This window comes from Genypterus blacodes, unplaced genomic scaffold (genome assembly GCF_046128005.1).
Source record: "Genypterus blacodes isolate CSIRO-AG114 ecotype Tasmania unplaced genomic scaffold, CSIRO-AGI_Gbla_v1 ptg000064l_1, whole genome shotgun sequence".
In the NCBI taxonomy this organism is placed as follows: Eukaryota; Metazoa; Chordata; class Actinopteri; order Ophidiiformes; family Ophidiidae; genus Genypterus; species Genypterus blacodes.
In genome coordinates this window covers 543,999-554,162 of record NW_027466876.1, presented here as the reverse complement: position 1 = coordinate 554,162, position 10,164 = coordinate 543,999, and the positions used below count along the sequence as shown (strand labels likewise).

The 10,164-nt window shown below is 40.3% G+C and overlaps 1 protein-coding gene across 1 annotated transcript; it reads left to right on the top strand.

The window, feature by feature from the left end:
* The first annotated feature begins 1,431 nt into the window (after window positions 1–1,431).
* On the top strand, window positions 1,432–9,637 carry LOC143004038 (snake venom 5'-nucleotidase-like). Its single transcript, XM_076154873.1, has 11 exons — window positions 1,432–1,719; window positions 2,468–2,690; window positions 3,073–3,196; window positions 3,696–3,754; window positions 6,277–6,297; window positions 6,849–7,046; window positions 7,325–7,479; window positions 7,837–7,945; window positions 8,110–8,259; window positions 8,840–9,040; window positions 9,385–9,637. The coding sequence occupies exons 1-11, from the start codon at window positions 1,432–1,434 to the stop codon at window positions 9,549–9,551; spliced, it is 1,695 nt and encodes a 564-aa protein (XP_076010988.1). The 3' UTR covers window positions 9,552–9,637.
* The last annotated feature ends 527 nt before the right edge of the window (window positions 9,638–10,164 follow it).

Genomic DNA, 10,164 nt, shown 5'->3' with positions numbered 1-10,164 from the left:
AATAATTTGTGGCCCTTGGCACGTGTTGTGGTTTAAATGTGGCCCTCTTGGCCTCTGAAGTGGAGTACCCCTGGCTCAGATTGACCTTGCAGCCGGAGTCATCATCGAGATATACATAGGCTAATAGAGTTCAGAGTGAAGTGAAGGACCTCACCCTAGTTCACCCAAAAACCCTGCGGCTCTGAATTCTACCAATTTAGGAAACACTTGTTTTGCAAACACCTCTCCTCTAGGTCCAGTCCGCAACAATCACCTGTTCCCTCCCTCATTTTTGGACTCTTCCTTCTCAGTATGGCATCGTAAAGACATACAATGTTTCCTTGATTTATACTTAGATGGCAATTAACAACAGTTAATAACAGCTTGTCTAGTTGCAGATTACGTGCAAAGTACCTCCAAATCAGACACTTTGCTTCTAATATTTTTCAAAACTTTACTTCCCCTCCTTCTCAACCAATGTGGGAGGGTCTGCTTACCTTCAGGACACTACTAAGAGGGATTGTTTCTGAGCTTTATCGCCTCATTCTGATCTGGAAGATCAAACTAAATGAGCTTGGACACAGACTGGTGGGCGGAGGTTATACGCAAAGTAGACTCGCCCTGTGCTCGTCTCACACTCATCCAGTTTAAGATTATACACAGGGTCCACTTCTCCAAATCTGAAATGTACACAGATGTAGAGGACAAATGTGATAGATGTTTGAACCCACACTGCAATCTCAGCCACACAATTATCTTCTGCCCCTGGATACACAACTGCTAGTCTGGTTACTTTAACATCATATCCATCATAGGAGAAGAGTTCAGGAACCTGCCACCCCATGACACGTCTGCCTCCACCTCTATCCATCTGTGAGCCTTGGTTCCCTCCAACGTATGGCAGCATGTATGTATGGCGACCATGGAGGGTCCCCAACAAGCGCCCAATAAAATCGTGGGAGAAACCATTGCACCATAGTCAAGTAACTGATTATTTATTATTATTATTGTTATTGGTGGTGTTGTTGTTGTTCTTGTTAGTAATTTTATTACTATCATTATTAACATACATTATGTTAAAAAAATGTAAATGGACAAGCCAGATCCCTGCACCATGTTTTTGCCAAGTTTGGAGGTGACTGGATGACATACAAACACTCACACACACTCTCTCACACACACACACACTCACCAATCACAGTAGTAGGATGAGACACCAAGAAGTACACGTGTCTCCCTCCCTCATGTCACCCACTCAGTGTGTTAATTGACGTTAAGACATACAGGTAAGAGAGAAGAAGAAGACTAGACAGGGACAAAGCTGCCATGGTCCATAGAGAGATGGGAGTGATGCACCTCTGCCTCCCCCGCCTGTGCGCCATCCTGCTCGGCTTCTCCTCGCTCGACTTCTCGGTGCTCGGCATGGTCGGCCTAGGCTTCCTCCCGGGAGGCATGGTGCGGCCCCGCTCGGCGGCCTTGGACCTGGTTCTCCTGCACACTAACGACGTGCACGCCCGGGTGGAGGAGACCAACAAGCGCTCCGGGAAATGCACTGCAGACTCCGGGAGCTGTTTCGCCGGAGTGGCCCGGAGAGCCACGATGATCAAGAAGATACGAGCATCCGAGACAAATGTCCTGCTGCTGGACGCTGGAGGCCAGTTCCAGGGGACAGTCTGGTTTAATTACTACAAAGGAGCCGGAGTTGCACATTTCATGAACAACCTGAGTTATGATGCCATGGTAAGAAACATCATTACTGCACATTACAGCAAAAAAAAACAACTCAGCTTCTGTGTGATTGTTTTTATTTATTGATTGATTATATATATTTATGTATGTATTAATTTTGTATATAACCGAAAGCACAATTACATGATTCATTTTTTAAAGTGAACTTGTGATAGTGACTAGTACTAATGAGTTAGGTGAGGTGATTGTGCTTATTGTTAACGTGTTCCATCATGTATTTATATTTGTTGGGTAAAATGATTCATATTAGTGTTTGTTGCAAGTTGAATATATTGTTTTTATTTATTTATTTTTTCATCTATTCATAATTCATAATAAAATCACTTTATAATGTGAAGTCTTTCTTAAATTACAAGATTATTACCTTAATCATAAATACAGATTTCACATCTGTAATGCTGAAGTGTCTAATATAGTGGCTTTTGATGAAAGAAGATAAACGTTCCTTAAACCATAAAAGATTAAAAATAGACAAGCCTCTGTTACAGGATGATAAATAAGAAATCAGTCTCCAGAGGCTAATTTACAGAGCTTAGTTGCTTTTAATTATCTTAACAGTAGGGACAAGGACATAAATGTATTCATAAATTTGCTCTCTGCTATTTCTATTTTTGTAGCTTTGCATCAGAAATTTGGAAATGACTTAGTACTAACATTCCAGTCTGGAATTCAGCAATAGAGAAAAAACCTTGTCATTTTCGAGCCAATTCTTTAATTTGACTTTCTTTCTGATTTTCAGGCATTTGGAAATCATGAGTTTGACAAAGGACTGGACGGACTCATGAAACCATTCTTGCAGGATATCAAGTTCGCTGTCCTGAGTGCAAACATCAAAACAGACAACACACTGGCTGCAACCTTTGGCACTTCTTATTCACCGTATAAGATATTTACCTTTGGCAAGGAGAAAGTGGGTGTGGTTGGATACACAACAGAGGAAACACCTGCACTGTCCAAGCCTGGTAAACTGCCTGCTTCATCTTTCTGTCTTTGTTAGGTTTTATTTGCTGTTTCCTCTCTCACATCTGTGTACAGATGTCTTACAATACAAATTTGAAATCTTTTCCCAGCTTACACATATCAAATCAAATCAAAAGTCAACAAAGGTGTTTCATTTGGGTTAAGTTCTTAAGAGGTTAGAGGAGGTTAGAGGCTTACAGGATTGCAGGATTTTAAAAATATATACATTATTTGTATCTTTAAACAAGGTAAAGTCACTAAAGCCTTTAACCCCGGCAAGGCCCTTCAATCCTCAACTGATTCAAAGAAATTTATCTCCCAAAATGGCTAAAAGGGGTGTGGCCTTCTATGACTGAGTTAAGATGGAGGTTTTGTGATGTCCAGGTCCACACTTGGTCTTTGAGGACGAGGTGAAGGCCCTGCAGGTGCAAGTGGACAAACTGCAGACGTTGGGGGTCAACAAGATCATTGCCCTGGGTCACTCTGGGTTCACCATGGACTACCACTAGTTACTACCACTACCACTGTTAAATCTTTATTGAAAACACATTTGTAGTTGCCAGTGCAAAGTCATTGGTTTTATCCATTTGTGTGTATTTATAGGGGATATGTTCTGCTTTTTACCAGGAGTTTGTACTGAAAATTGCCAGTCCAAGCTTGAGGTTGACAGACAAACCTATAGGTGTTTCAGTGCACTGAAAGCTTTGGTCCTTTACTCTATTAACATGTTGACATCAATATGTAATGTGTGAATAAAACCACCTACACACCTGCTTAGACTCACCCACATGGCTATTTGAAGAACACTGAAAATAAATAATAAATTATACCAGAATTACAAAAAATAGCACAAGAAGATTTTTTTCTAACCCTAACCCATTAACTCTACACTACACATAATACCATTATCTCTTACTAGAGCACTACTAGCCCTGGAGAAGGCTGTGCAAAACTTATCATTGTGCTTGTGCTGTTGTTCTTTGTTTATGTTAGTTAGTAGTATCTAGTGTCCGTGAATTAAAAGAAATAGATTTAAGGTGCAATTGCTCTGTGCTGTGTGGACACATCTTTGGTACAAATCTAAATTGTTCCCTTTGAAACCTCCTTAGAAGGTGGCCAAAGTAGGATCCTAATCCAGATTTAGTATTCTGATTTAGTTATCTCACAATAATAATAGATAAATAATTGATTGAGTTTTCTCTTCACCTGATACAACAACAATAGAAAATGTGTTCAAACCAAATGGGGTGTAAGCTTGTTTGAAGGAAACTATGATCTCTTGACACTCATCAATCTTGTCAGAAAAGAATGTGGCTGAGACAGTCACTGTACTACAAATACACACCTTTTATAGAAACAACTGAAACAATGTCGTCAAACCCACTCAAGGATCATTGTCTTGGTTACAACAATACAAATAGATCGTACGGATTAATGAGTATGCAAACTAGGAGAGACGCAACATTACTCACGTGGGACCTGTTGGTTCAATCGATTCATGTTTTTAATTATAATATGATAATAGTGGAGTCTTATCCTGTCCTTACAGTCTGCATAGATGAAGTTGCATTGGCCTCCATCTAGGAGTCATCTTTGATCAGGATTTGTCATTTACGCCAACATAAAAGTCAAATTTCAAGGACTGTATTCTTTCACTTACGCAACATCATAAAAATCAGCCACATTCTGTCACAGAATGATGCAGGAAAACTTGTCCACGCATTTGAGGCTGAATTATTGCAATTCATTATTATCAGGCTGCCCTAATAAGTTTTAATTTAATTTACAGTCATTTAGCAGACGCTTTTATCCAAAGCGACTTCCAACACACACAATTGAAATTTATCTTGGACCCCCTCATATCACACACACACAAGCACATGCATTACAGAGGGGGTGCAGGGCAGCCATTTACGGCGCCCATGGAGCAGTTGGGGGTTCGGTGCCTTGCTCAGGGGCACCTCGGCAGTGCCCTGGAGGCAAACTGGCAACTCACCAGCTACCAGTCCACTTACTTGGTCCATACAGGACTCGAACCGTCGACCCTGCGGTTCCCAGGCTGAATCCCTATGGACTGAGCTACTGCCGCCCCGAAGTTTCTAAAGACTCTCCATTTGGTCCAGAATGCAGCTGCACATGCCCTGACCAAAACTAGGAAAAGAGATCATTCTCATCCTCTGGTCTGGGGGGCTGACACCCTCTCTACGTGTAAGATTAGGCTTTCCTTTTTGATATAGTGGTTGGGGCTGGTCCTTTTTGGACTAGATGCTAGTTATGGGACTTCCCATGATGCATTGAGCTCCTCTATCCTCCTCCCCTCTCTAGCTGTGCATCCATGACATTGTATTATCACTGCATTCCACTAAATCTACTTCTTCCCCAGAGTTTTCTGTGTTCTCTCGTCTCTGGTTGTTGTGGAAGTCTGACCTGTAGAGATAAAGACCCTGTCCTGCCATTAGTATTAATATCATTAGTCATATTTACACTTGTACTATCGTTATATTTGCTGTGCTTCTCTCTCTCTCTCTCTCTCCCTCCCTCTCTCTCTCTCCCTCTCTCTCTCTCTCTCTCTCTCTCTCTCTCTCTCTCTGGAGAGTTAATGTCTTAACTTTTTCTTGTGGCTCTTGGTACTCCTGCATCTTGCCAGAAATAGATCTGACAAAGGCAACTTGAAGATGGCCTCTCAACATTCTTTTACATTTGTCCTGGGTGTTTTTTAACCATGGATTACTCACTACACCAGTGCTGGTATGAAGACCGCACCTTTCTATGCATTCCAGATGGGTTAGGTTGGGTCTTGGGTCTTTAGTGTAATCTTGGGTTGCGATGATGTGAAGATGAAGGAAGGAAGGATCTCCGCTGACACTGTCTTTGCTTGTATAATGGGGTTTTATTATACAAAGTACAGCATCATAACAAGCACCATGGAACGCTTGTGAGAGACTCTGCAGCCGGAATGAGTCGCCTCCCGAACTCCGACTTTCAGACGTATTTATACAGTTGATTGTCACTCAAGAAAAGACCCGTTTCAGTGGATATTGACAAACCGCCTGAGACCACTGTAAACACTACGTGGCCATCCTGAGGGAGCAACAGTTCATTTTATAATGGCCTTTATTTGGCATGTAAACTTTTATCTTTACTCTTAACATGAATATATGTATTTAGACTGTTATCTATAGGCCAGCCGTTTAAGCCCAAGGCTTAAACGGCTGACCTCAGGTGCTATTTACATTCCTTGTCCGGTTCAGTTCACTTTTCCTTTGTCCATTGTCAGCTGTAAGGCCTTCCCTAGTAAAATGAATATATGTTCTTATTGAGATACTAGATATACAAGCAAAATATACCACAGGTGTTATCTTCACCTCTGTATTCATAAGGTGCCATTAGAAACCAAAAAAAAATGTTGCCAAACCAACTCAATGATCTCACAGCTGATACAGTGTAATGAATGTTTTTCCTGTGTGTTGAGTTTTATCATGTTGTTTTTTCTCGTAATCATTTCACGTTTTGATGTTTTTACATTTTCTAAATGATTTTTAAAGATTTTGTGTTTCCTTAATGTTCCTTTATGTTTCTTTATCACTCCTTCTGCATTTAAGTATCTGGGTGTGTCACATGCACATTCTCAAGTTTTTTATATATTTATTATTATTGTATCTATTTTGTTTGTTTCGTCTTCATGTGAGCCATTGCCTTCTACTTATTATCATTTCAACCCCAAGCTATGTTGACCTTGCTTGTGCTGTGATTCACCGTGGACAAACTGATTGTGTTTAGTATTGACTTGTTTTTGGATTGAAGAATGTAAGTCAGTTGATGAATGAATGAAGCATAATGTGTCAAATGAAGGGTTCAGGATAAAGAATGAATTAGTTATGAAACTAACCCCAAAGCTGACAACACAATAATCTATTAATAATCTTCTTGGCTCCATATTGGTTATTTGATGAAGATTTAAAACCAGATTTTCTGAAGTTGTCTGAACTTCCTGAAAACCTGCAGTTTCTATTTGGCAGAACTGATTTTGCCAAGGAAACACATGTTGAATTGGAGATTTCCAACATTAATCTTTTTACCTTACCTTAATGTTTTATCATCTCAAATTTGTTTTCTTCAAATGCCCAAAAAGAGATCATCCATGTTCTCTTTCTGTCCAGGTTCACCTCCATCATCTGAGGTTCCTGATGGTCCGTATCCTTTTATTGTGAAGTCAGAGGATGGACGTGATGTTCCCGTTGTGCAGGCCTACGCCTTTGGAAAATATCTAGGTTTTCTCAAGGTGAGCTTTGATGAAGCTGGGAACGTGGTGACCTCCAAAGGCAACCCAATACTGCTGGATGGCAGCGTCAAACAGGGTTAGGAGGACAGAGGGGGGCAAAGGTTCTATCATGGTGTAAGATGAGATTTATTTTCATTTATTGTCCAAAGTTGAGTTTAACATCTTTGATTGTGGTATTTCATTTAACATGCTAATTTACAATGATATTTATTCTTGTTGGTAATACATTTATTAAGGGACTAGTTAATTTTCCATGAGTAGATCAGGTTTTTATGAGGTATAAATGACAATATAATGATCATATTGTGGTTTATTACCTCACCTTCCTCTAAAATGGAGCGATGTCTGTTGTAGATCCAGTGGTTCTTGCTGAAGTGGAGCAATGGAAGAAGGCTCTGGCAAATTTCTCCTCTCAGGTCGTGGGAAAGACTCTGGTTTACCTAAATGGGAGTTTTGAAGAATGTCGTTTTCGTGAATGTAACCTGGGAAACCTGATCTGTGATGCCATGGTAACACTCTGACTCTGAATGATGATCAGCAGTACACTTCTGCATGATAATTATACCTTTTTTAGAGTCTGCGATAGTGTCGGTGGATTAATATACTGTATATGTCCCAGACTTGATCAATGGAAAATGTTCTGGTTCATCAGAAATGAAGATATTCTCAAATCCAAATTTGTCACCCTTAATGTCAAATTATGTTTAATACTTTTTTTTCATTTCGATCTTATCCTTTCCTTCGTTGTTCACCAGGAAACTGTAAATGTGTGCAACTGCATGAACTGTATGTGATTTGTGAATGTGATTAAAAATACTTGTGCTGGTGGTGTGAAAATAAATCTGCTTTCTGCCTCCATCCTTCAGGTGCAACATAACATCAGAACCACAGATGAGCACCACTGGAGCCACGTCAGTGCCTGCTTCATGAATGCTGGAGGCATCCGCTCCTCTATTGATGAGCGCAAACAAAACGGTGAGGCCCTGACTTTTATAGAAGCTGCACAATACTTCATATGTACATATATTAAACACAAAATGACATTTGACAGGATTCTGGACTAGATTATTTTGAGAGATGGTTGTAAGACTGAAAGATGCATCGTTATTTGAACTAACAGCGCTGACTTGTCGTTTTAGGATCAATCAGCCTGGAGTGCCTGAGTCCTGTCATGCCCTTCGAAGAGACCGTGGACCTTGTGCAGCTCAACGGCTCCACACTGAAGAAAGTTTTCGAACACTCAGTGAGAAGATATGGACAAGGCACTGGAGAATTCCTGCAAGTATCAGGTATCTGAAGTTTAATCTCATTTCTATTGTCCTTTATTGTGATACAGTCATGGAAGAAATCCTGCTGTGTAAAAGTAAAATGAGTGAGGTCATAGTGAGATCGTCACTATAGATGATAGCAGTGCAATAGATAACAGCAGTAGAATGCACTGAACTCGCCATGCTAAAACAACTCATATGTCCAGTCTTGGTGACATTTGTCATTTCAAATCAGTTGAAGAAGTAAAGGAAATAAGAAAGCTTATTTTTAAAATATACATTTATAAATGCATACATATTTTAAATAGACAATATTGGTGCTTTAAAGTAAAGAAACAGGTTAACTTGAAGGATGAATGTCTGATTGAAGGAAGGGGGGAAGGAAAGAGAATGAACAACAAAGCTCATTAAAAGGGTGGAAGGATTTCAAATTGAATTTTATTATATTTTGTGTATTCTTAGGAAATAAAGGGTGGGGCTTATGCTGGCTTTAAAGGTGGGATCAGATTTAGGTAGGCTTACTACGCTGAAGCCACGCCCCTTCTTCTAGTCCAAAAAGAGATGAGTTCCAGACCACTGACGTCTCCCTGTGCTCTAACAGGATTTCATGTGGAGTTTGATATGAGCAAAGACCCACAGCAGCGAGTGAGGACCCTCACTGTCCTCTGCACAGACTGTGGTGTTCCTCGTTATGAGCCCGTACAGGACGAGAAGGTTTACACGGTGGTGATGCCGTCCTTCATGGCGAATGGAGGAGACGGTTACTCCATGATCGAAGAGGAGCGACTCAAATATGACACTGGTGGGACTTCCTGTTGATTTTAAATTTGACGGCGCATTCTGCCCGGCTAGGCGGTGTGCCACAATATTTATTACTTCTTCATCCCTCAAGATCCAGTGTAAGTGTAGGTCAAGATACTTGTGCCACCAAAAATGAATCCTCCAAATAGTACTCTGCTTCCAAGTATTGAAATACTCGAACAATAGGCGTAAGACACAGCCAGGACTTTTTAGTATGTCTAAAATTGTATCCAAAAATATTCTCAACTCTATCTATCAAATCCTTAATCTCAATTTGAAATACGGTTAAAGGTTTTTTACCTGCCTAATGTCACAGTGAAACAAACCTCTTAATTCTTCCTCCAGGAGAATTGGACATTTCAGTTGTGGCCAACTACATCACAGAAAGGAAAGCAGTTTTTCCAGGTGTTGAAGTTCGCATCATGTTCACCAGTGCAGCTGCTGGACTGCAGGGACGAACCTCTTCACTGGTCTTACTTGGAATCATCTGGACTCTGTGTTGCAACATTTAAGTTAAAGTTAAAGGTTACAGAGACGTTACTTACCTTCATTGAATATTTTTCTTCTTCTGTCTCATTTATACTGAAGAACACATTTATTGGAGCGGTTTTGTGATTTTTAATTTTAGCATCCAAACAAAGTGCTAAAATACTGTAGCTTAGACTCAGGGGCCATTGCTGACCATATGCTGAGCTTGTTTTAATCTCAGAGCTGAGCTGGGTTTCTTTCTGTAATATTTGTCCTTTCAAAATCAAAAAGGAGCCAGAAGTGTCACTTGTGTAATTAATAAAACTCCTATCTTTTTAGCTCCATCACTAGTCTGATAAACTCCTCAAGATTTAAAGTCATACAGTTTTGCAGCTGTAGGATTCTGGATATACTGTATTTGGTGATCACTTACCGGGTCTGTAGGCCTTTGAATGGACCAATTTGGAACCACAGGCTAAACCCAAACATACACACACAACACCCTTCACCGCATGTCCAAATGTCTAAATTCCACTAATGTGGCATAAATGGGATTATTATGAGGGTTTCCAGCATAAATGTTGATATTAATTGTCTTTATTCTGAGTGCTCCCTCCAGAGGCTTTGTGGGTAATCTGATGGGTCTATGTGGAGTCT

Excerpts from the sequence above, each read along its gene's own strand:
- LOC143004038 (XM_076154873.1), top strand. The coding sequence starts at position 1,432 with ATGGTGCGGCCCCGCTCGGCGGCCTTGGACCTGGTTCTCCTGCACACT. Across the intron at positions 7,047-7,324 it reads GGATGGCAGCGTCAAACAGG|ATCCAGTGGTTCTTGCTGAA; the intron begins GTTAGGAGGACA and ends TGTCTGTTGTAG. Across the intron at positions 8,260-8,839 it reads AGAATTCCTGCAAGTATCAG|GATTTCATGTGGAGTTTGAT; the intron begins GTATCTGAAGTT and ends GTGCTCTAACAG.